This window comes from Dicentrarchus labrax, unplaced genomic scaffold (genome assembly GCF_905237075.1).
Source record: "Dicentrarchus labrax unplaced genomic scaffold, dlabrax2021, whole genome shotgun sequence".
NCBI lineage: Eukaryota > Metazoa > Chordata > Actinopteri > Moronidae > Dicentrarchus > Dicentrarchus labrax.
The window spans coordinates 1198664-1226338 of NW_026136723.1; the positions used below are offsets into that span (position 1 = coordinate 1198664).

The following is a 27675-nucleotide window of genomic DNA, read 5'->3' on the forward strand; positions in this document are numbered from 1 at the left end:
CATTGATTTACTGCAGCTAAAAGAAAAAATGGATACTTAAAGGGTGATTCAAAAGCAATTTAAATGGACAACAGAGAGTCTTTTTTTGAGAACAGCAGCTGGTAATTCGACACAAAATCATCATGAAAAACTTGATGATACGAAACAATCACTGATAAATCTTCTTTTCTTTTATACAGTACAAAGATTAGATGGGTGAATAGTGGAAACATCAGCCAGGGGACTTATTTATCTTCATCCAGGTACGTTATAGCAGAGAGATGTTATTATGATATTGAGATAATGTGTTGCTTGTTTTGCTTAACGTCTCTTCTTCAGGGCAGAGACGGAGGCTAAAACCTGTCTTCTCTAGCTCAACAGTGTCTCTTCTCCCTCGGTCTTCCTGTGAAATACATGAAATACATATACTCTGGTTTCACTTGAGTGAATGAAGCAACAAGTAGGCCCCCCTATAAACAACAAGTAGGCCCCCCTATAAACAACAAGTAAGCCCCCCAATATTCATCCCTGGTTCAAACAGCCTCAAAAGCTAGTGTGATATAATATTAGAATTGTGATATTAAAGGTTAAATTGACTCATTAAAAATATTGCACATGTTGTTCCTCTCCGGTGCTCAAGGAGAATCAGGACTATAGATACTCCATCAAGACACTAAGACATAGTGCACAGCACACCAACCTGAAATTGCTCATGCTTGTGTGAGTTCTACTGTACTTCCTGGCGCCAGTGCTCATGGCAAACCAACCAGCAAACTAATGAACACAGAGACAGAGCCCGGCTCTTAATGAGGTCCTCCCAACGGCTAATTACAGCGGGAAATAGTGGGGAAAACATGTGGACTCTGTTACACCGGGGGATTGTGTGATAGACGTGATGTAATATTTGGAGTTAAACTGCTTTAATTACTGTGTAAGGACAAACTGATATTATCTGTTCCCTCTGTGGTGTACAAGCAGAGTATCATCTAGGTGTTATCCTATCTGCAGTGCGTGTAGCAGTTAAATAAGGTGGTGTATTAACACAGCAGCCAGTAAGTCTGCAGGCGTACAGAGGTAGATGTTATAGCAATCCATGATCATAGATTTCCCCTCCATTATTCTCGTGTCCACTAGAGCCTGTTGATCCTCAAATGGAAACCAGAATTGAACACGCATTCTTTAACAAAAAATATCTTTCTCAAGTTCCCGTTCTGCTTTCCCATCTTGCACAGTCACACTAATGTTAAATATAAGCTGAATCTGAGTCTGACACTGGTGCCTAAATACATTAATAATAATAATGCATTAATAAAGATTCTTTGTATTGACATTACAAACCACATGTAAGGTAAAAGGGGTCACACATAGTTACATACCAACTCTGCAACCATAGTTTTGGTTGGCTCATTTAGTGCATGGTTCATTCTCTCAGCTCTCATCGAACACATTTCAAGCAGCAGAAAGCAGCGGTTTAAAGCAAACATGCTCTGATTATCCTACTTCCTGCCGAACCCCAAACAGAAGACAACGTTAATAACTAGCTGTTGGAGAACATAGAGTATCTAGGAGGTGGTGGACAGAGCTAAAAGGAGAGTGAATATTGGACTTACATTCATCAGGTGTCTGTTAGATGTCGAATATGAAATGTTACCAGAACACTCATTTATTCACCAAATAACAGCAGGAAGCTATGAATCAAAGTTTATTTCTCCATGTAAATAACAATAAGCAAGTGTGATAAAAGCATTTCTGCTAGCATTTCACCTTAACGAAGGATGCAAACTTGGTCCATCTGGCTAGGAAACAAACCACAATTACAAGAATTTGATGTCGACCTAAAAGTCAAACAATCCTCCCTTAAGGTCTTTGTGTAAAAGAGCGTTTCTCCAGACCCCTGTTACTTAAAACAGAAGTATGTCTACCTGAGATTATTTGCCTTCAAGTATGTTTGAGTGCAAATAAATTCTGCTGAAGGTACAGAAACAGCTCCGTTGCGATGCACTTCATCATGCAGTGCTTTCAGTAAAAACCGGAACTTGTAAGAAGTCTTCAGCTGTGGATGAGATAAGCTTATTACAGCCTGTTATCTGTGACTCTGTATATATATGAAGCTTGCAGTACAGTAGATTAGCAGAGGGCCAAGAGAGGAGACGGATGCGAGGGAGAGTTTATGGGGAGAAAAAGAAAAAACTGAGGGATAAGAGAGAGGGAGTGGGAGAGAGAGATAAGAGAGAGAAAGTGACAGGAAGAGCCAGGAAGGGGCGGAAGGGTAAACAAGCAGGATGTCAACTTATGTACTCAAAGCCCAAACTCAGGTAGTTGGTGAGCGATGGAGGGGGAAATGACAAGAGATTTGGGGAGAGAAAAGGAGATTGAAACAAAGAGACTTACATTGATTCCTTCCCAGGAAAACTCGGCACGGCCATGCTGGGGAAGGGAGGACAGGGGAGGAAGGAGAGGGGAGGGAGGAGGGGAGGAGAAAAGTACAGGTATAGCAAAGGCGGGAAGAGAAGAAGGAGATTTGAAAGAGGGAAGAGGAGTTTTGGGACATAGAAACTGGTCTCAAGCCTTAGTCCTGAATTCAAGTAATTTGAATTGGATATTAAGTTGTTGTTAAGCAGTTTCCTACTACAGTTCTGTGTGGAGCTTAAGATTTCAGTCAGTTTAGAAAGTTTACTTCTAAACTGTCTGTAAGTCTGTAATAGATCTAAATGTTTTGTTTTTTTATCTGGAACTACTTTATATTTTAGGTGAATGTGGTCTTTTGAGTCTTGAAGTTTAAACTTCAAGCTCCCTGCATGTGTTTCTTATCGTTTTAGTTCAATTCTGTAGTTTTATAATACGTGACATCAGTTGTACTATTTAAACTATAGCATGTAGTGTGTGTGTGTGTGTGTGTGTGTGTGTGTGTGTGTGTGTGTGTGTGTGTAAAAATAAAATGCAGCAGCCTAATCTCACAAGATTTAACAGTGAAAGAGCTTTAATGTTAATGGGTGGACGTGTGGAAAGGGAGACAGAGGACATGAGGAGCAGTAGGTGGAATAGGACAGGAATTATAGAAAGTGTGTAAATGTGTGTAATACTTGTGTGTGTGTGTGTGTGTGTGTGTGTGTGTGTGTGTGTGTGTGTGTGTGTGTGTGTGTTGTCAGCTGCACCATCCCTTTGTCCATCTACACTGCTCAGAATGTTTAGGTAACCAATGGATACCATTCAGCCGTGAACCCGTTGCCGGGGGCAACAACAAATCCGATGGGTGGCCAAACCTGGACACCATTTATTGTGTGTTCTCATACACATGCACGTACATACACAGCATGCATGCGCGCACACACACACACACACACACACACACACACAGGCAATCATGCATATTCATCATACTGTACAATAGACACAAAGACAGGGTGAGGGGAACATTTTGGGAACTGTGGTTGCTCCAGAGAGAAATTAAATACATACACAAAATGTTTTTTTATTCTTATTTTTTAACATCAGGCCCTTTGTCTAACAGCTTGTTATCATAGTTGTACCATTCAAAGCCACAGATCACAGATTGCATGAGAGGTGGAACTGAAATGACCTAAACTTTATGTCAAAGTAAATGTCAAACTTTACCTCCTGTCCCTACGATGCTGCTGCTGCTACAGAGCTGACTCAAATAGATTTAAATTTATGGTCATGTGAAATGTAAATTGCATGATCTTTAATCTTTAAAACTTTCCGTTTCCTTGTGCATTAACAGCCCAGTCTTAGTGAGGACATCTCATATAGCGAACCTTTTGATACAGAAGCCTCCTACAATATAATGTAGATTCAATCTGAACAGGGTACATCGAGTTACTTTTGAGACAGATTTGACTTTGATGCTTTGGCCTTCATTTTATGGGACATGCAAGAATGACAAGAATGTACTTTATCTTATTTTGACCTGTATATTAGCATTTATTGGGCACTTATTTACGGGAACAATAGGAACAACCTAACTGAAAGTGTGATTGTTGTTTTTCTATATTCTCTATACGTATGAAAAAAAAAATAATATTAACAGAAGTGGTTCTGGTGTCCCATACACTCACTAATAGACTAATGGATGAAGGGAAAAAACACATTTTAAAGAGAATAAGCCTTCATCTGTGGATAGGGTGTGGCCTAAAAATCTAATTCCATGCACTCTAGTGGATGGTTAGCAATAAAAAGCTTTCTGGGCTTTTACACCAACCATATCAGCACACTGGCCTGTCTCAGGATGTCTTGTCTTAAAACTGAAGCTACACAGGGTTAACTGCTGGAACTTCACCAAAAAGACCTTTATTATACATCAGTAAGCTGCCAACGGCACATTTAACCAGCCCAACTGGTCTACAGTGTTTTATACCAAAGGGAAGAGATAGGAAAAACATACAACAGTGATTCTTGTGATTCTGGCTTTTGCAATGGACTTCTAGCTCTTTTAATTCCGATGCTTTGATTTGTTCATTTCGTTCCAACCGTAATAACACATTTATTACACAGACATTGAAGCAACAGCATTCCTTTGTGGAGGAAGATGTTCCTCTCTTATTGCAGCTTCAATTGTGTGATTTTAAATAAATAAGAAGTAGATTTTTACATAAAAATCTAATCTTGTGTGGCTGGTGCACCATTCATTCCTCTGTGTTTGTGGCTGCTCAGACAGAGGCATTAAGTATAAGATATTAAACAATAAAAGCAAGGGAACAGGTCAGAAGCTTTTTCATGTGATGTTATTATTTTGAATAAGATTGGCTATGAACACAAGGTCATCTATAGAAACAAACCAAATAATAAATATGCAAATACAGTCATAACATAGCTGGTGGAAGATGGACAACCTCATTTGAACTTGTCAGTAAAAGAATCTGAACAGAAAGAAAGCAGTGTACCAACCAGTGGTGATAAAAAATTAAGATTGAGCTTGGCCTCTGTCTTTATATTTATTCATGCTTTAATCAGCAGCTGCCGGGCTCAGAGACTCCATAACTAAAATATCTACATGAATGAATGTGAATTTGGGTCTGACTTAGTTTAAGCCTTATTGCCCTGATTAACATTTTCCGTCTGGTGTCAAACACAGAGGACAGTTAGCAAATTGAAACCATGGGCGAGCCGAAGCTGGAATTAATTCTGTCTTTCCTGTAGGCCCCTTTCGCTTTCTCGGAAGCACCAATGTAATATTCATGTCAAAGATGTTTATTTTCAGGACAAGTGAATGAGGAATAAGAATAATCCTCCTCTAACAAAGCCGCCCCTGAGATGGCAGAGGGGATTTAGCAAAACCTTGCACAAGTAACCAGTCGCCTTGTCGTTTTTTTTTTTTTCCATATTAACAAGAACAGGGAAAGATCTGAATAATAATTAACACAGATGCAGTCACATGCACACCTGGGTAGAGAAACTATAGCTTCTGTGTCATTTTTTTATCCTTAATTTATTCTCCTTGAACAAACATGTCGTTAATCACGAACGCTCGCTGGGTAAAACTCACACAGCTGACGGACTAAACCGAGCTAATTGAATAATGGTTTATTAAATCTCAAGAGCTAATGAACATGCTCAGAGATGGGGCTGCAGCTCGGACTGAAGCAAATGAATCTTTCAACAACTAGAATAAATCGCTCATAGATCTTTAGAGAAGAAGGAATCATCCCATTATTATTTTAGAGATAATGTATTTGGTTATTACTCAAATTTATTCAACAACTGTAATATATTATTTTATGATTATGACATTTTTAGTTAAATGTTAATATATTCAGTGTGGAATTGATATTGAGTAATTTATGACCTCTGTTGGTGTCTAGTCAAAGAAATCTAGCGGACATTATCTCCTCTTTGAATGGATGCTCTTTATCTTTCAATGTTGCTACGATACCAAGAAGAAAAATAACTTTCTGGTTAATAAAGGATGAAACTAATGCCAGATAGAAAGGAATAAGAACAACTTTTGGGTTGCCAGGTTGTGAGAAATCTCTTGAGCTTGTTTACATCCTGCTGATATGATACTTGCTTCATCTTTTAAGCTCTGTAATCCATCAGGAAGAAGTGTAGCCTTTAATGGATTGTTGTAATAACCCTTACTTGCGAACATCTGTAACTGAGGATATGACTTATTAAAAAGTGAGAACCCCAACAATGATCCATCAGCTGGGCAGGTTTAACAGGAGGATACACCCAAAAGTTATGCTTATTGATTGCTTATTACTAATCCATAAAGCATTAGTAAATTATTTATTAACAATTCATTACAACTCATAAATGCTATATAATGATGACTTGGTAGAATGTGCTACCAAGTTGAATAAGGCTGAGAAGCTACAGCCATGCTAGAGTTAGAGTATAGAGTAGGGCTTTAAGGTAAATGCTCACTCAGTACAAACATTGATGTTTAGCAGGTATAATCTTTACACATGAAGTGTAACATTAAGTACATTTAAATTGGTGCTAGATGAAAAGTCAGGGAGTCACTTTTTACAGTTCATCCTGAGGGAGACATGAATGTGTGGCCCAGATCTTATGGCAAGCCAAGAGTTGTCAAGACATTTCACTGAAATAACAAACTGTCAACCTCAGTAGGATTCATCCATCTTTGAGATGTTTCTGTCTGAACCGAAGTGGTGGACTGAGCAATCAAACAACTTTGCCATCTCTAGAGTCACGCCGCTAGCATGGCTAAGAATGACATTTTCTTCTATTACATAAGTCCAAGTTACAGCCCAGTTAATCAGAAGGTGGTCCAGCTAATCATTGTAATATAATAATCTTGGTACTGATCAATGACCCTGTTATTATCATTTTGTGCTATGGAGCAGAAACTGTAGCTGTTGCCCTCTCTATTATTCAGAAAATACAAACAGAACAGCGTTCAGGGTCAGCATGGCTCACATAAAGAATTAAAAACTGTGTATGTAGGATGTAGATGATTTATAATGGTCAAGCGTGTGAGGAGATGGTAATAGTAGTGTCATCTCTGTCCTTGGACTGTGTCAGTGTGTGTATTATTAACACAGCTTGCGTCAGAGGTCGCAGGATTTGGATTCAGAAGCACCCCTCAGTGTGTGAATATTAAGCTCTCATGGTCAATGAAAGGACGAAAAATCAGGCGTCATCACCGTCTCTGTGATGTGTGTGTGTGTGTGTGTGTGTGTGTGTGTGTGTGTGTGTGTGTGTGTGCGTGCTCTTATTTTGGATTCAAATAGACTCCATAAAGTATATAACAGCTGAGCTCTTCCCTGTAGCCTCGTCAATAGTGGATTTTCCTGAATCGAAGTGAGACGCAGCAGCATTGTGCGCGCCGAGGCTCAAATCCATTCAGCCACGATAACATTGACTGTCTCTCAGTAAACTGACATTCTCAGCTCAACATTTAACTCTGTGCCCAGCTGGTTAAGTCAGCTCTTTATACTGATGGAAATCACGCCTCAACGCATTTTCCTGAAGCATACTGTTCACACAATAATGACTACCTTCCATCCAGCCGTCCATTTTCTATACCTGTTTATCCTTTTCGGGGTCACAGGGCGCTTAAGCCTATCCCAGCATGCATTGGCCCAGATGCAGGGAACATAACTACTTTCTATTCTGGTTCTTTTCTGCTGTCTTATAATGAAATGTAACGTCGATATATTGCACATAGCAGAAGCATGTTACTTATCATTCACACTACAAACAGTAATTCTAATTCTGTATTCTAATAAAAATATAAATGTTATCTTATAATAACAGCTGCTGATTAAAATTAAGAATTGATTCAGGTAAGCACAGAAAAAATATATTTTCCATAGTTTAAATTTCTCTTAAAAGGGTGAAAGATAAATTCTGGGGTTCATTTTCATTCTTATTTCTTTCTTTTACAACATTAGAGGTTTGGAGGCCCCTTGGGTCAAAGGGGTTGAAGTTTATCAGTGGCTCAGTGGGACAATAAATCACATAAAGAACAAAATAGCGCATAATAGAAACCAGTGAACGCGCTTTGTACTACATGCAAGATAAGCAATTAATTTAAATTTCAGAGCTGTGGGATCATCTTGCTTAAATAGCTGCTAATCTTGAAATAATTTCATTAGTTTTAGTGTCACTTTATGAGGAAATTCAGTTCCAGAAGCTTTTATAAAATATTCAAATCCTAGTGGGGAAACATTTCAGATTTGGACAGAAAAATTTAAAACATGAAGGAAACCGAATAGTGGTGAGCTATCCAGCAGCAGCTTTCAAGAAAATGTCTTTGTGGTATTGTCTTTCAGAAAATCATTTGAAGTCTAAAACCTTTACTGAGGAAAAGCACTAACGATAAATGAAGTCTTGAGTTTAGCAGCAGCTAAATCTCAGATCTGTTTGGGTTTTCAGTCCTTTTAGTCAGACTTAGTGTGAATTTGGAAGGCCCATATCCTCAGAGGAGATCTGATAGGAGCACTCAGTATTGATCTGACTTTTAGTGGAACCACAAACAGGCTGATGTTTCAGCTAATGTGCCTTTCACTGAGCCTAATGCTACAGGGACGTTGTTTAATGTGGGAATGTGAGTGCAGCATGATGAGCTCATAGCTGTGGTTCCCGTGTTCATTAGTAAAACATGAGCTGTAGTTTGTGTCTGAAATGTTGTGTTTTTAAGGTTCCTTTCACACCTTATCTGTTTAGTGCACTAAAATAAAAATAAAAACTAAAATGTCCTGATATTTATATATATATATATATATATATATATATATACATTTAGCAGTCCACCACTTTTGTCCCGACTGAAATATCTAAATTATTGGTTTCCAGGAGATTTGGTACCCAGAGGATGAATCCTTTGGTGAACCGAAAACATTTTTATGGAGCTCCCAAAGTCCTGCAAGTGAAACTTTTTTATATCACCTTATTGTTATACTATTACTATAACCATCCCATAATCCTTACTCATCTGTCTAAATCATGAATTCCCATATTATGGGGTGATTGTAGTAATTTTACAGTATTTGTTGGTCTAACAGTAAAATGACAGATGTATTATTAATGAAAAATCATAATGTCAAAATTGAAAGGATCTTTATTAAGAATGGTTCTGGTTCTATACTATACTTGTATTTTTTAGATATTTGATGTTTTTATGATCTAAAGAGAAGACGATAAGATACAGAGAATAATAAACTGTTTGCACAAGATGACAGCGTGTGCACATAGGGTAAAAAATATCACCTCGGGACTTAAGGGGCTCCGTATGTTTTCCCTCATGCCATCGTGAGGTTGACATTTTTCGGTTTTTGGTGAAATGTCTCTTGGACGGACTGCTGTGAAATTTGATAGATTAGCATATTATGTAGCATTCAAGCATCGCCTGCTAGCATGGCTGTAGATTCTTAGCCTTGTTTTATTTCATCTCTGATTCTCACATTCACAGTCTTTACTTTTTCCTTCAGCTTTTAGAATGCTCTGTGTCGTATGTATTTTGTCTCTCAGCCTGCAGTGTTTTGTTTGTCCCTCTTTCTTGAGCCCCCTGTTTCTGAATCGGAATCATCTCTCTGAGCTCCTGTATTATATTTTGTCAAATCCCTCTCCACCTGCTGGCCTCTCTCTCTCTGCAGGTTTATAAATTACGCAGAAGACTCATGTTTGAGGGAGTAAACAACTCGAGGGCTGTCATGGGATCAGTGCTCGACAGAAACAACACTTGATTGTTACTGATGCAATGGCTGCAAAATGTCAGCCAAAAATCTGAAATATGTGCAATATTTCAAAGTTTCTGGTGCTGGTAAAACATATATAAATCACTTTTAATGTGTCCAGTCTCTCCAGGGAGGTGGCAGGGGGACACAAAGCAACAGGGTTTATGGCTCCTAATTATAAGAAAGTCATGAGAAAGAAGCTCCTTGTTACTTCCATCTTGCGCTTTCACCTGGAAGTTGTAATTAACTTGTTATAGTATACCTTTAAAACATTTAGAAAGTAACAAAAACTACTGGTGCACGACGGCCTTCCAACCCTTGTGCATGAGGAAAAATGACAACAGTAAAGAAAGAAAGCAGCAGCCAGGGATGGAAAAACAATAAGATGGATGTCACTGTTTTTCTCTCTCTCTCTCTTTTACTCTTTCTACTGCTCTCTCCTTCCCCAGGGTCCACAGCTGAGAAGTGATACATGGCTCAGTAATAGTCTGAGCCCTGGGGAGAGCGGCTCTGTGGCCTTGGTAAGAGACTATCAACACGCACACACCTTCACACCCAGTCACGCACAGCCAGTCACAAGAGCGCACGCATACACACAGGAGAACACGCAGGTTTGACTAATATCAACTTCTGAAGACTGATATTTTCTCCCAGTATGTCCTCATTTTTTCCCCTCTTTTTCAATGTTCTTTCCAGAAATTGAGACATGTCCAGTAGTTGTTATAAATATTCTTCTTGTCTGGTTCGAAAAGCCTCTGAAACAGCATTTAGAACATCATGGGGCAGTGAAGCTTTAAGACTATAAAGGCCAAGACTAGCTCAGTTCTTACAGGATCATCAGATCTTTAAGGCAGGTCGATCCTGTCTGAAAGAACATTTTTAAGTCAGTTGCTTTCCGTTCATTCAGAAAGAAACTGCAGTATGTGATACATTACTAATGTGTATTTGAGTGTAGTCAGACGGTAAGGAAACAGTGACACATTTGTTGTGTTGTCTCTATGCTGCAGCACATTGGATTTAATAGTAAACAATGTAAAGTGCCGACTTTCAGCTTTGATTTGATGGTTTTCCCATTTACAGGTGAACTTTACTGAACACTTCATGACTCTCCCGACTCTCCTGGGCCGAAAGTAAGCGGACATCCTTCCAGCCACTATCTGTACCTGCAGGAGGGCCTTAGCCATTTCCCAGCTCACACTGGGTGAGAGGCCGCGTGCACCCTGGACAGGTTGCCAAGCTTTCACAGGACTGACACATGTAGACACACAACCACTGACAAACTGGCCAATTTACATGCAAACTCCAAACCTTGCTGTGAGGCAGCAGAGCTAACCAATTACCATAAACTCTCTTGAGCAAATTAACATAAAATCAATTATTTATCAATCATATATATCACTTTTGTCAAACTCCACACCCCTGACGCTGACTCAAGTGACAACACATAAGGACATTTGCACAGCTCCCTAAAGACAGTAAAGTCTTTATACAGCTCTTTTCACATATGCTGTCGTACTCCACAAGACCTGGAAACAGACTGATGTGTAAAACTGGTGACGTTCCCCTTTAATTCAGCTAAATTCCAATGTGCTGGAGTACAGAGACAAAACAACAAAAAGTGACCCTGTCTGAATACACTGACTGTACTGTAAACATAAAACAACACAGACAAACCCAAATGCTTCAGCCTATACCTGCACACACACACACATGCACACACATACACACACACACTGTGAAACGAAGGAAAAAACACTCTCCGGACATCGTGAATCGTTTTTTCTTTTTTTTAAGTTTAGCTCTGGGCGACCTTTCTCGAGGCCGAGGCCTGGCCGTCTAACAGCAGGAGGCAGTTCTGGGTAAGTAACAGCGCTTCTTTTTCTCACCTCTGAAAGATTTGAGGAGACAAGAAATGACACTCTCACACACCGGCCATTTCTGTCCCGAGACTGTTCAAATGTAAGAGGAGAGCTGAGGACACCAGCGCTGGGGTCTTTTGTATTCAGTCACGGTGGCTTTCAGCAAAATGGGAAAATAGATTGAAGTGTGCAGAAATAGTGGAGGCATTAAAAAAAAAGATAATAGCATTTTACCTGATCCCCATCTTTCCGTACCGGTACAGCATCCGCTGCTGGAAAGGCAAAGAGAGAAAGAAACGGAGAGATATGAATTTAAGATAATTTCATTATCACAAGTGCTTCAGTAGCTGCAGATATCAGGCCATGTGCAGCAAACACAGATGCAAGAAAATACAAAACATCAGTCCGGAATACACAATTGCTTTGTCAACCCTCCATGATAGGAGCGGGTGAGCGAGGGATGGAGAAAAAGGAAGACAGAGGAGTGAGCGAGGAACACTGACAGAGAGAGGGAGAAGGGAGATAACAGTATGTCAGACCGATGCAGCCTTCAGCGTGCTTGCTGAGGGAAAATGACAACGCTGTCCAGTATTTCTCTCTCTCACACACAAACACACTGTGCTAAAATTAGATCAATTATCCACGCCAAGCTTTGGCACACAGAGGGCACAACCAGTGTGAGTCATGAAGGCCAGAGATGGTTCTGAAGTATTTGAGGGTGATGAAAGGGGAAGCCATTCTGCTAGTTATTATCATAAATAATGGAGTGCTGCTTTAATAATTTAGCAGTAATAAAATAGAAAACAGTGGCTGTCCACCAGGAAAGCCGGAACCTGGAGATTCTGATGACTTTACCCTGTTTTTGCATTACATGATGACCTTGAGTCTGACCTTAACAGCAAATGAGATCATCCAGTGCAACCTGTGAAAGCACACGTGAAAAGCATTAACGTATCCCCGGTGTATCATTGTGTTCAGTGTCCATGATAACACAGTTCAGTGACGGTAATTAATGCTTTGATTTCACTTCATTTTTTTCTCTTACATCGTATTTGTGTCAGCATCAGGTGACGTATCCATCTCGTCAACATCATTTCCAGTCGACACAGATTCTGTTTAGCCAGGAGCAATTCACTAAATATGACTATTGAGAGATTTACTTCTCTATAAGTCGACTTTGATCAACCTGTGCCGCTGTGTCGACCTCATCCAACTTTTTATGTTGCCAATTTTCTGGCTCTTGCACAGGGAGATGACCCTGTGGTTAGTCTACCCTACAAAGCTCTGATTGGCTTGATTGATTCTCTTAATGAGCACAGGATCACACAGATCTACAGTATTTGACTCGCTGAGATGTGGACATCGATTCAGAGGTTTGTGTGTGAACTTAAACTTGTTCAGTAATAGTAGTTCACCATTCAAAGTAAGAAAAAGTTGTCCTTGTCCCTTGGTACTCTCTCTCTCGCACAGTTTTAATGCTACATTGGATGTTGTTTCAGTTCCTCGTTTACTCTTTGCTGGTCAGCTTCGGCTGCTGGTGCACACATGCTGCTGTGTAATGCAGTGTAAAGTAAACAGCAAAAGCTGTCACGAACAAACTAAATGGGTTGCCTGGGTTGAATACAGTTTCAGTTGTGGACTGAGATATGATGTACCTGGGGTTTAAGCACAGCATTCCTGTGTCTCTGACATCCTTTACATGTGTTTTTATGGCATAAGAGATATTTTCTGTGTGCACAAATTATAAAAAATCGTATCCCTGAAACTTGCCAGGCCAGCTTCTATGTAGGCTTTTCTCAAATGTGAAGACATTGCTTTTCTGTCACCGAGCTCACAATTGAGTGAGCAGCACTTTTATTATAGATGGTGCAGACAGATGGGTAATTCTACTCAGTCTGGAGAAAATGACACCAGGATTAGTGTGGTGTGTGTTAGTGGTGGAGAGATAATGAGTCGCCATCAGTGCTCAGACAGTAGAGCGGTTTAGATTTTAAGTGCAAGGTCACTGGTTAGATTCTCAAACCAGGCAGGAAAAGTCGGAGGAGAAAGTGAAGGAGAAACTTTTTTCTTTAAGAGCAACCAAAGATCATTTAGTGAGCGGTGTAGCATGGTATCGTTAGGAAAGTACTGGAACTGAGTCACACAAAGAGAAGTAATAGTTAGTTAGACAAATGGTATCATTAACAGTAATCATGCTGTCATCATCTTGGTATTAACTTAAACATTATCTGCAAGTGGAGGAGCCAGCAAAACATGTTGGTTTTATCTGGTTCAGTTGCATAAGTTCAGTTTGACCCTTTTTCTGATAGCTATCATCATTATTTGCCAATGATGTCAAGAAAAGGTTGAATTACTTGTCATGTCATTATGTTCCATTACTGTCATCCAAACCGAGATGCCGTATTCAGAATACTGCGGTAAACTGCAAACAAATGCTCATATGACATACGGTACTGTAAACCAAAGTGGGTTCATTCTCAGCTGTTTCTGATATTATAGAACAGTGGTCCCCCAACCTTTTTCCTTAAGGGACACCTTTTCTTTCACTGAGTAAACTAACGAACCGGAAGTGACATATTTAATGAATTTTTCATAATATATTCTATGCATAACATAACAGTATCGAGCAACTCATAAACTGTACAATTAACTGCAAGACGTTTGTGTAAAATTCCTGATTTTAAATAATAGTTCATACTTAATAGGCAGTACATACTTTTTTGACAAATTCACCATTTTCTTCTCCCTGACGCTTAGCCATTGTTCTGTTAGCTCTCTGAATGTAGCGTGTGTTCAGGTCAGGCCTTATCCTGTGAAGTTTATATCTCAAATAATTATTTACACTTTAAAAGTACATTTCATTTAGTTATCTTCCCAGAAATGAACCAGATGCTGAGATATAGACATACTACTTTTGTCTTACAACCAAAAATCAAGAAGGCCTCACAACCTTCCGTGTAGCTTTGGAGACCCATAGTGGGGGTCAGGAGCCAGTGATTCAGACATTACAGTGATAACAGACTTATGCAGATGAGCACCCTGCACAGACAGCACACGCTGATCAAACACCTAAAGAACGCTCCCACACTGTCTGGTGAGCTGCCCTTGTTGCTCCTGGTATGATTCATAAGCCTTGAGGCATGGCGGGGTGGCGGGGTGGTGGGGTTCACCTGGTCATCCTGGGACCGGAAGGCTATTAAAGCTCATCATCAGCTCATTTTTAGTCTCGCTTCCAGCTTGTATTCAGCTCATATGTTTTCCCTCTTTTGATTTGGCATCTTTCAACAACAACAGCACATATCTCACACATCATGCACTTAGCGCTACGAGCGACAATTACTTTCATTACTGATAAATACTTGATTTTTGGATGTTTTATTTTTTATTCAGTAATACATTCTTGAGGTCACTTGAGGGGGCACTTTCCAAACATGGCGTCTTGTTTTGAATGACCACTATCGATTTATAATGACACAAACCAGAAAGAAATCAAAAGAAATCCTAATATTTTAGAAGCTGGAAGCAGCAAATGTTTGGCATTTTTGATTCATTAATAACTCAAACAATTAATAGACTATAACATTTTAAATTCTTTAACAAATCGGCTCCACATGCACTGCCCTCGCTGCTGATTCAGCTCAATTTCACACTTAATCTGAATAACTTATTTTTGTGTAATTGTTTGTCCTTTGTGGGCTCCCTGTTTGTCACAATCTCTCAGCTAGTTTGTGACATTGTGTTCCATGTAATAATTATCTCCCCAACATAAACAAAGACAGGATATGACTCATTTCCAGGACACCAGTGGGCATGTAAATATGCTGAGCCGTCTCACGTGGATCACAAAGAATCCGATGAAAGCAGCGTTTCTTCTTGGATTCACCATCTTTTATCACATCATTGAGATGCGTGAAAATTAAATCTCCGTCCAGTATAACACTCAGAGCCAGCGCTAAAATTAGATTAATTATCCACACCATGCCCTGGCACAGGGGGGCACGACCTGTATGAGTCAGCGAGGCCTGGGATGTTTAAGGATATTAGATTTAAGTGGCGATGAAAGGAGAGGCCTCCCCCGTGTTAACACAAATTATAACCTACATCTCCAATATCTCGTGGTGAGAACTCAGAGAAAACGCTGCTTCGCCTCCCCACGGCTGCTGTTGGATCCAAAGCGCTGCAGGAGACACTAAAATACTTAAAGTCAAGTACTATGAAATTAGTCCAACTTCAGCTACAAATAACTGAAGTCAAGATAAGGGTGCTTATGCAGAAAATTGCTTAAGTTGTTGAATATCACTCCAAGATTGTTTCAAGAAGGAATCTTCTTGAGCTTCCTACAATCTCATCAGTAGAACAGTTCATTGTTCAACGCTTAAAAATCCTCCTTTAGCCCATCTCCTCTCTTTCATCTCCTTTTTGATGAAAGGCTGATTGAAGTGGATTTAACAGCTGAAATCAATAAGACAGCCTGGACTCACTTCTCAGTCTGCTTCTCACTAAGAGCCGATATTTCTTATGTATTGTATTCTCAACATATGGCCGAACATCCACATCGATGCCGTCCGCATTGATTCCGTGCTCTCTGCCAGGTCCCACCCCCGCCGAAGGGAGGGCTGCCAATCGACAGCGCCTAAAAATACCTCAGCCTTCATACTCCCTTCAATGGAGACTTAAGCCTTCCATCCAAATCAATATCAATAAAACCCTTCTAGGCAAAGGGTGGAGGTGGTGGGGTTTGTCATCACTGTTCAGGGGTAGAAGATACAGTTTGGAGATGTACTTCATCTCAGGGGACAAGAAATGACAGCTCTGTACCAAAGTCGCTTCAAGCGATCGATTCGTGCAGGTTGAAGAAGAAACTACGGATGAGCTAAAAGTAAAGCCTCATTTCAGAATGCTATGTATCTATTTGGAAAGAAAAAATACGGCAGACAATTACTTATACTTTATATGCTCCTAGAGCAGTGTTAATTTTGACAGCAAATTCTGATTTAGTCTTAGTCTTAGTCTTTTGAATCACACCATTTAGTTTTAGTCATATTTTAGTCATCTGAAATCTTTAAGTCTTAGTCTAGTTTTAGTCGACTAAATATCATAAGAGTTTTAGTCTTAGTCTAGTCTTAAGTCTTTTAGTCTTAGTCTAGTTTTAGTAGACCAAATATTAGCAGATTTTAGTCGACTAAATCACGGTGGTTTATCTGATAAAATAACCTTAGTGTGTATGCTAACCTTCGCATGTATTTCTGGATGAGTCGTCTGTAAATGTCACTTCCAGTTGGTGGTGTTTTTCCCAGCGATTTTTGCTCCACACGGTTTACCGACGGTCTTGTTGTCCTTGTTGTCATATGTGAAGTGTGACCAGATGTCAACTCTTCTTTTTCGTCCTAGACCTAGCTCTGACATTTCTGTTGTTCATGAGACATGCCATTGCCCTCGGACCGGGTGCACTGCAAAACGTTAGCGTGTTGCTAACGAGCGAAGTCAACTGAAATCAGCCAAAACTGTGCAACTAAACACAACTAAATATAATGTAAACAACCAAACTGTTGTGAACACGTCCTCGAAACTGTGCGAAGTTCTGCAAACTCGGTTTAGCTGTTGCGTCTGGATTTGTCGCGGCTTTTTAAAATGGCTCTGCTGCTTCTGCATAGATCAACCTACCCTCAAAGACTCGCTCTGATTGGATTTCTTCCCAACTTGTCCCACAAAAAAGTAGTTCTTGGTCCCTCCCTAACATTTTCGTCTCGTTTTTATTAGTTGACTTTTTTAAGTACAGTTCTCTTTTTAGTTTTTATTTAGTTTTCGCCCGTGAAAAAGGTTCGTTGAGGAATATTTTTTGTCATAGTCTTCGTCAACAAAATTAACACTGTCCTAGAGGTGTCTAAATGGAAAAATAAAACACTCTATATGAATAAATTCTGTGGAAAAAACAGTTAATGAAGATATAACTTTGAATTTCTGGGCCCACGTTGTTGTTGTTAAGTGGTGTATTTTTCTTCCCCTTGTCGATAACTGACTAAATGTGCCGGGCATGATGACACATGAGAAATCTTCCAGCAGCTATTACAGATAGCACTGAGGCTGCTCTGTCCTGATATAGTTTCATTTCAGGTTTATTTCAGCAGGCCGTTCCACTCAGTTATGATATGTCTTTCAAGGGGAGTCCTCCTGGGTGAAGCTACACACGGTTCTGTTATCAGAAAATGTTTTAGGCATCAGCAACACTAAATGTTTTGGTTTCACTCCCCCTGCAGAGCGAGGGCTCCTTTCTTAACTCGCCAGTTAGCACCGACATCAATGACAAAGAAATCCATCAGCGCAGAGGGATTAACGTAGAACAGATCCTACACCCACAGGAACGGACGACAGACCAGAATGCAATGCAGCCACGAGACATGCTGAGTGTTTTTTAGCTCGCTCTCTTGGTCCTGTAGGGTTTTTTAAGCCACTTGGAGGCAGCGGAGAGCTTCACTGACATGCCATCAACTGTTACATTGATATAGTGAACTTATTAGCAAACAGGAGTTCATTGACACGTAAATTGGGCCATTAGGATAACAAGTTACTCCTGAGGGAAATATCTGGCTTTAAAGCAGCTAAATGCTCCGCCGTCTTTAACAGCTACTCTCTAACTGTGTCTAGCTGCTGTTTGTTGCTGAGTAGGGGTTTTTAGACATTTGTCTCTGAGAACAGCTGTCTGCTGCGACCAAAAAAAACTCTGAAACAGCAGTGAGAGTGAAGCAAGAACAGCTATAAGCTGAAACTCACTATTAAGCTCTGTAAAACCGAGGGGAGCTGCAGATTCAGATGCTCGTTCTCTGTATGTTCATCAGAATGAGTGATCTGTTTCACACTGCGTCACACACATTGTTATAATAAAGATGTCGATTAGAGCCTCTTTAACTGTTGTAATGTAGCAGTAAAATCACCCATATGTCTGTTCCAGAAATGACTCATAAAGGTTTTCTGTCACATTGATGATCAAGGTTAGTAAACCTACTTGGCTCAGATTAGGAAACGAAACCAGTGTTGAACTGCACTGTGCAGTGTCAAAGCCACACCCTTCGTCCACCCCGTCCTCCTCACTAATAGCGAAGACCCACTGAACGCAATGCAGAGCAAAGAGGAGTTTGGCCCATTCATTTTCTATAGACGCAGGTGAATCTCTTTTCTCTCATTTTAAACTGTTAATAGTGTCAGCAGTATTTCACTTTGAGTTTTACGTCTGTGCCAGAAATGATATTTCCTCAGAGTTTGGTCATTCTTGAGCCCCTAAGGGGATTTACACCCACACATGTATATACATAACAAACATAATGCAGACACATGTTTCATGCCTGACCCAGTACTTTGGGTGAAGGACAACATTTCTATGTGCAGAGTGAGTCTAGCTGACTTATTCAACTTTGTTAGACATGCTCTCTCTCTCTCTCTCTCTCTCTCTCTCTCTCTCTCTCTCTCTCTCTGTTAATGAAAGGCATGCAGTCTTAGTCATGACTCTGCTCTCTGTGAGTACATTTGAGATTCGACCCAGGGGATCCTAGAGGCCATTTACTCCACACAACACACCCACACGCATGGAGGCACATACAAACTCACTCACACACACCAAGTCAGCGACACACACACGCACATGCACACACACCAGAGACCTCTGGAGTTGATGGAGCTCCCTGCCGGAGCCACGGGTGAGGTAGGAGAGGGTGGGAAAGACACAGAGGGAAGCTGAAGGCTCTCAGAAAAACCATAGATGGGGAAATATTGAAGAGGGAACGGAGAGGAACAACACCGAGAGATTGATCAAGCTCAAAACCGCAGGGCAGAGGGTATGTCGAGGAGAGAACAGCAAGGGCTGCTGGGAAAATAAGATTAAGCAAAATGCTGGAAAGATAAGAAAAGGAGGAGGAGTGGAACAAGAGAGGAGAAGCAGGGGGAGGGAAGCGCAGGTAGGTAGTATGAACAGAAGCATGGGTGACAGAATTGCAACTGGTGGTCACAGTGATGCAAAGATCTATTTTATTGTCAGAATTTCATTTTCGTCATTATTATTCTTTTATTTAGGTTCCATCTAGTTGACACCAACTAACATGACAAATCAAATCAGAGTAGGGGACTGAAGTCTTGGTTTGATACCACCATTGAGATCATGATTCATTTTTCATCGTCACATATATATTCACGTTCCTGCTGAATAACATACTGAGTAACCCAAGTTAAAGAACCCAACAAATGTACAAGCATTTTATTAAACACTGTAATCAGTTAATATCAAAGTTACGCCCTGATGATTGATGAAGTGTTATTGGTCTGCTGATGTTTGCATGCATTATATCGCAGAGAGAAAGAGAAACTAATCATCAGTAATCCACTAAAAAACGCCCACAGTGGCATTCTGTTAAAAAAAAACCAACATCAACAGCTGTTTGGACTAATAAGTGTAAGTGCAACGGTATCACTGATCACTCAGTTTCCATTTGATTGACATTTACCCAGAGTCCCCTGCATTACCTGGAGGAAAGGCAGCCTGCTTCACAGTCATTACTGTCACTCAGTGTTAGGCAACCTAATGACCATTTACACTCTCTGGATGACTTCTTTTTTATCATTTGCGTTTGAGTGATCATCTGTGAGACTTCCTGTTAATTAGATTTGTGCTCAATCTTTTTATGATCAGTGCTCTTTGCTGCACTGCACTTCCCAAAGGTCTGCCGTCAGTCAAACTGTCTCCTTTTCTGGAACTGGAGTTTGAATGTCTGTAGGTGGCTTTGTTCATCCATGGTGGCTATGACTACTCACTATTATTGTGTGTTACTGATTGTGCTCACCAGCCTGTTTCCAGCAGCAGTATCCAGCTGTTTTCAGCCAGAAAACACTTGATAAACCCACTGTGCACTAACCTGCCCAGCACCAAATATCAAAGACAAACACACACAGATTAATCTCCAACCTCGGCAGCTGTATGGAGTTTTATGATCTGTTTTTACACATGAAACTCTGCTTTCATCAACTTAGCGTCCAGCCACAGCAGGCAGCTGATTTTAGTCTTAAAGCTACGTAAACAAACTGTATGCTACCTGCCAGACAGCTATAGGGCGGTAATAAAACTTTGGTGACAAAAACACGCAATTCCCATCTCATGCATTTAAAATATCTAATGCTGCAACTACAATTACTTTCACTATCAATGAATCTGCAGTTCTTTCTCAATTAATTGATTCATCATTTGATGTATAAAATTTCAGAAAACAGTGAAAATGCCCCCTCCTTAGGCCCAAGGTGAGTCCAAAACTTTAAAATATTTAGTTTATTCTCGCTAAAGACAAAGAAAACCTCCCAACTGAGAAGGTGGAATCAGAGAATGTTTGGCATTTTTACTTAAAAATGATTAATCGATTGTCAAAATTGTTCACGTAATCAAGACTCACGTTTACTCAAACTACATGAGTGGAGGATTGTTCTCACAAACGAGCGTTGGGTCCGGTGTAATTACGTGTCTGATTTTACTACCATGACATTTTGGCATCACTTTACTGATGTAGAAAAGATGCTAATTCTGAGTCTGATTATAAATGGTGTTTTCTGAGGCTGTGGTGTAATGTTTGCTTGTTAGACTGTGAAATGCAGCTCTGAGCTTCTGTGGTTTGGTACAGTATGTGTGAGGCTACTGACCTTTGAGGAAAAGGTCATCTCTGTTTGTGCACGTAACCAAAGTCTCTGCAGTGGAGTCGAACAAAAACAAAGGACCATCAGATATAAAAAGGAACGCAGCCTTCCTCATGACCTTGATGTTATTTACTGTCTATAGGATTTAAAATAGTTAACCAAAATAGCTGTTCTTGTTTTCTTAAAAAGGCCTCCCCCCAAAGAAAATCACTGTGCTAATCAATTATTTTATTATTAGAAAATAATCCGTTTCTATATGCAGTACAAAATTGGTGTGTGTGGTCAATTAATTTGCGCAGTAATAATTCACACTAATAAATCACAGTAACTAAAACAACACAACACATTTCACATTCATCTGAAAACAAAAAGAGAAACAAATGAAACTTTGCAAAGATTCCAATTAGTTTCTGAATGCAGCCAAGCTTCACTTCATACACTGTGTAATTGAAAAGAGCCACGTTTCCATTGTAACACTTACAGATTTTGTATTAATTAATGCAGTCCTTAGAGAGCCTCTGCTACTTTTTGCTCGGGCTGATTTTCTGTAGTCTGTAAGATTACAAGGCCATTGGTGTAGATGTTGGTACTGCATGGTCTAATCTGTTTGGCAACAAAGCAGAAGGTCTCTGGGAAATGAATCTGAGCCCTCAAAGTATGACAGAGAAGTGCTGCCTGCCAAATGGCCTGCTGGAGCTGCACGCCTCATTTCGTCAAGAACAGAGCTCTTACCTCAGTCAGTTTTGGCAATGTAGTCGGGTTTTTTTTACTTTCAAACCAATGAAATATTCCAGTTTCTCTTTGAAAGAGAGTCAGAGAGAGATTTAGGCTACTTTATTTAATCTGTCTTCAAAGCTACTCCAGCGAAGATATTTATGTAGAAATACACCCGTTTTATCAGCATTAAACATGAGGAGGAGCAGCAGTAGAGAGGACTGTCCCATCGCCACCAGCTGCACATCCAGCTTCTTTGCTCAAATAATATTCCGTTAATGAGAACCGTGGTCTCTGCTCACAGGGAGTTAGGAATTAAAAGTTTAAGGCAAAAAAATCCAAACTTTGGTTTTGGTCTTTGGTTTGTCCATAAAAAACTGAACTCATAAAACCAACATTATCTGTTTCCTCTCATATCTTTAGTTAAGAACACCATCTAATTCATCTTTTCATTATTTGTTAATCAGAGACTGTCCGACAACATCAGTCATCTTAGCAAACGCCCCAAAACTACATTTGTTTACCTTCAAGTGACAAAGCCCTCTAGTGGCATTAGTAATTATGAGTCTTGTCCGTGGGGAGGAAACGGTGTCACATTGTTTTAGAGCAACAAAGTCCACAGAGAAAGGAGGTCACAGTGGATGGTGGTTCAAGAAAACGCTGGATTTTGATTCAGGAGTCCGCTGTCCACTTCCTTTCTACCCACAGTTAACGTTGGTTCCGTTCCCAAACCTTAACTAAGAATTTATTATGACCATAACCACAATCTCTCCCCAAACCTGATGAAATCTCAACCATAGTGATCTGTATTAGTTTTGGAGGACTGCGCTGGTAAAGGATGTCGTCCTACCTCAGGCTGTTTTCCTTAATTTTGTCCTGTTTGTGAGGATAATGTTAGTTACTGTATATAGAGCCTATATGTAGTATCATAATAGAACAAATATATTGTAGTGTAAGATTTTTAAATATGTTTGCACTCCATATCTCTTACTTGCATACTGCACATAGTGTATATATTTTTAATTATAGTCTTTATATTTTCTATTATCTTTATAATATTTTTACATATCGTATTTTTTGTCATAATTCTATACTAACTGTACTTTTTGCACTACATTTTCCCCAGTGCCGCTGTGTCAAATGTGTATTTCTCCCATGGGAGATCAATAAAGGAACATCTTATCTTATCCAAAGAAGAAGTAGAAGAAGAAGGGAATTACTTTGTGGGGGACATTTATCCTCGGAAATAATGGCAGAGTGAGACCTCTTACTCTCTCTGTGAGCTACCTCAGGTCTGACAACACCTGTGTTTCTCTCCTTTTATCTGTCAGACTGTAAACAACACCATGCTGTCTGAAACGCTCTCCACCTCCACTTTGGCGAGGAGAGGAAGCGCCGTGGCGAACAGTCTCACTGCGTGCAGATACAGCTGGCTGGCTAACATGCAGCACAAAGTTCACTGAGTTGTCTGTGCAGGTATTAAAAAAAAAGAGCCCTGTCTCTGTGTGTTTTTCCTGCAAGGATTAGACCACATTAGACAGCCAGTTGGGACGCACCGACGCTGAGTTTTACTCTGTCCGTACCGAAATTGGGTACCGAATGACAAGGCATTGTTCAATGTTCAGCAGTATCATAAATGTCATAAGAGACATAAATGTCCTCGCTGTCCTTTAGCATGAACTCTGCAGGTTATTCAGGAGCAAAAAGAAAGCAGGAAAGAGAAAACACAAGAGGATGGTGAAAGGCACCAGGGGAGGAGCGGATGAAGAGATTGAAATGGCGGATTTGTGGTAGAAAATGTGTTCCATTTAAAGTACTGCCTTGCTTTAACTGGTCCACGAGGACTAATAAAGCTGCATTACTGCACCACAGGGACACAGGTGGGAACACAGAGTGAGGGAAAGGGAGAGAGAGATGAAACAGAAGGAAGGAATGAGTGGGAGAGTTGGAGAAATTAGGGAGAGGAGAGGAATGGATTGCTTAAGAAATTAAAAAGAAGAGAATATGGTTGGATAGGGAAAGAGAAATTCAGGTATAAGTATCACAGGACAGAGGTGGAGGAGGGAGGAGGGAGGGACGAAGAAGGCAGAGGAGAAAGTAGAAAAGGTACGAGGAAGTTAAAGGAGATCAGCAGGGCGGAAAAGAAGAAGCTGCCTCCAACAAGCCAATTCCACAACATGCTACACATGGACAGAGACTCACACACACACACACACACACACACGCACCTGCACATGTCCTCACACACACACACACACACACACACACACAAGCAAGGGTCTAAGGAAGGGTGGCATTGTGAGACGCTGCAACAATAGGTCCTGACAGCTCTCTCTGGCAGACCCTCGCCTGTCTGCTGCCATCGCTCTGGGCACTGGGTGTGCGTTTCTGTGTGTGTGTGTGTGTGTGAGCGTGTGTGTGAGCGAGGTGACACACGGCCTGTGACAGTGATCCGAACTGAAGTCTGGAGTCTGACTCACCTCCGCTTCAGCGGCGGACGCTCTGAGCCGACACCAAACACTACGGGAGTCCTGCTCACTACGGCTTGTCGGGGTAATACCTTCATCTATCCATCGGTCCATTCTTCTGTCTGACAGTGTGTGTGTGTGTGTGTGTGCGTGTGTGTGTGTGTGTGTGTGTGTGCGTGTGTGTAGCATTTTATAAGATGTTTTGGGCCCCAAATTCCCTTGAGCTTCTGGATGTTTCTGTTTGGCATTTGATGTCCCTTATGGTTCAAACAAAAACACTGTGCTCTTTCTCTTGTGGTAAAAACACTTGAGTTTTTATTTTTCTTTGACTGTAATAATCTGCATACTTATATTTGCATAATACAAATGTCTGTTTTACCACTTACTACCACAGACTGATATAACACAATAGTTATTCAACTGATATCGAGAGCCTGAAAGGTTTTGCGAGTGTATTGCTGTGCTTTCCTAGTAAAGAAAATGATCCTAGGAATAAAAGAAGAAGAGTTTGATTGTTTCAAACCATTGGGGAAGTCTTCCTCAGCTCATCAAGTCTGAAACTTTCCTGTTAACAGCCAGGAGGGTACTCATCCAACTCAATGAAGATACTTTGAGTTTAAGTTGGGGCTTTTCCTTCTTCACAGACTGCTGTGGGATTTACAGACAGGGAACTGAAGCCGTTATATCCTTCTATGCTTTCTTCAAAGCTGGAGAGAGAGAGAGAGAGAGAGTAGCTGGTCTACTGCTGCCTTGATTAGTTTGGTTGTGTGCCTACAGTGTTTTAACATATTCACACATCTTAACGGACGGGACCGGACTGAAGCCCTGGGACAGGCAGCAGAGATGAACCCGGTGAATGTGACCTCTCTGTCCGTGCACTGTGCAACGCTGTGGCGTGACCCCCGAGACCCCTGGAGGCTCTGCAAGCTGCTGCCATTGTTCCACCAGTGCCTGTCCTGCTTGGTCCTCTGTAAGCTTGAGTGGACTTAATTGTTTATTTTAATGTAAATTTGCATCGCTGCCAACATATCCGCAGGCAAGTATTCCGCGTTTATTCAATCATGTACTTCCAAGCGAACATTAAAGGTAGAGTACTTGTAGCAAGGAGCATCCTTAATATCTTGCACTATATACTATGAATGCAACGTGCCCTTGTTTCCTGGCACCTCTTCTGTCTACCTTCAAATAATGGTAAAAATGCCCCCCAAAATACTCTGAACATGAACGCTGTTAGTCTGCTGTTTAAATCCCCAAATTTCTGGCTTATTTTTCACCTTTACCTTCCTTTTTTGTTTTTTTAACGCTGTGGTATTTTAGGTCTTGGCTCAGTCTATAAAATTTTCAGATAGGTATCCTTTAACCGTGTCTCTAAAAAGCTGAACCATGTTCCTGGCTTTTCTGTCCATATTTTAAAATAGACTGTATGTACTGGATGGTAAAATATGACAGCATGCGAATGGCCATGAACAGTGCTTGACTAAAGAAAAAAACTTTTTGATCTACAGCTACATCTTCTCTCTGACAGAAGCCTTGTTTATACAGTTACAGACTAATTTCAATGGCTTGTGTGCTAATTCGAGGTCATGCGAGGTCGCTGCCGTGCTGGAGCTCTCACCGCTCTGATTATGCTGTTTAGTGTGAGATTCTCAGCTGTGCAGTCAGAGCGAGTAAAAACACAAATACTAAGCCGTGTGCTCCAGTTATACCTCTTTAATTTGATTTTATCTTGCACAGCCTGCTTAGTGTGAGGTACTGTAAATACATTTTCACGCCCGGGGGGGAAAGCAGTTCAAGTAAATTTATCTTTAGGAGTTGTTTTTCAGCCTGCTGTTCAGCCTACCTTGAGGCAAACTGTAATTCTGCTTCTAAAAAAGGTCCAAGCTGATGACTGAGCAATTGCTGTGAGGTTTCAATTGAACAAAGACTGCTTTCCAGCATGGATTACACTGTAGGAGGTAAAGAGAGATGCGTTGTGACAACAAGTGCAACAGCCCCATTGATGATATGGTTTTCCCTGTTTGGTGTAGAAGACCTTGCAGAGACCTCTGACCTTTGGGGTGAACTGGAACACCAGACCTCATCACCTAACATCAGTTTTGGACCTCACTAATGGTCTTGTGTCTGAATGGGAGCAAATCCCTGCAGCCAGGTTCAACATCTGGTGGAAGGACTGAAGAGTGGAGGCTGTTAGAGCAGCACATTAATGACCATGGCTTTGGAATGAGACATTAAACATGAATATATATGTGTTATGTTCAGGTGTCTGCACAGCGTTGGCAATGGAGCGTATAGTCTAGTTGCAGTTGGTCAGTTTTCCTTTCTTAAATAAGATAAACAGATTTTTTTCTTTGTGAAACTGATATTGAATAGTTTCTCTCACCTCTCTCTCTGCCCCTCAGGTCAGAGATGCTCATGGCCACCTGTCAATCAAATTATTGACCAATCGCCTCACTCTGTGAATCCATCACCCTCTGCCTGGCTGGCAAGATCACGCAATCCATCTACAAGCGCGTGCGTGCATGTGTGCACACACACACGCTGCGTACACAGGGCATCCGTCACTCAGTCCGTCAGCAGAGGTAACAGAGTCAATATTTTGAAGTTGGGGAGGGAGGAGGGTTTTCCTGTGTAAGGTGATACCGCAAACACACCTGACAGAGAAGAACAAACACACTGGAGTTTTGGAGAATACCTCACACCTGTTAGAGAATATCGGGGCTTTTACCGAAGATTGTGTAGTTTTAGTTTCTGTGTAATGGCCAATTCATCTTATTGTTGTAGCGCCACCTATATGTGAAAAGCTATTAGGTTGTTTCAGAGTTCATACACATGTCTTAAGAAGAAGAATTAAGGCAGTTTATGTCAACTAGGCCACATTTACAAAAACGTGGCAACCAGTTAAAGATATACGTAACGTTCCCACATCAAAATCACCAGACCTATATTAAATGGGTTATAACTTACATTATCCCAAATGTTTCCAACAATGTTCAAACCCAGAGAGATCCCTAATTGTATTCAGTTAATGATGCGCCTCCTTGCTTGCTAGTTGCTATAACTTCATAGTAACACGAAATACGTTGGATACATTAGAGTGTGAGGAAGGAAGTCAGCGAACAGGACTAAATGTAAAGGGCTTTATAAATGGCCATATTGTGGCACTAACATCAAAAATCTGTTCTTCTGTGGCCCATGCCAGAACTCTCCAGTAACTCTGCAGTCTGTTATGTCGTTTTTGAGATATCCTGAAGAGTAAGAGACAAATGGGACTGAATCTTCTTGTCAGAGGTAATAAGCGATAAACAGACCAGACCGTATGACCGAGCG

At 40.6% G+C, this 27675-nt stretch overlaps 1 protein-coding gene across 6 annotated transcripts in view; it reads right to left on the reverse strand.

Moving 5' to 3' along the window:
* LOC127357431 (protein FAM131B-like) overlaps window positions 1–27675 on the reverse strand; it is a 50151-nt gene that overhangs the window by 12028 nt on the left and 10448 nt on the right. For 4 of the 6 annotated variants that reach the window (XM_051389653.1, XM_051389649.1, XM_051389650.1 and 1 more), the window contains exons 2-3: window positions 11735–11772; window positions 2371–2406 (exon numbers count right to left, since the gene is read on the reverse strand). In XM_051389653.1, coding sequence (XP_051245613.1) covers window positions 2371–2406; window positions 11735–11772 — 74 coding nt within the window. The remainder of the gene's footprint in view (window positions 1–2370; window positions 2407–11734; window positions 11773–27675) is intronic. The other 2 variants (XM_051389654.1, XM_051389652.1) reach the window with 1 other exon arrangement.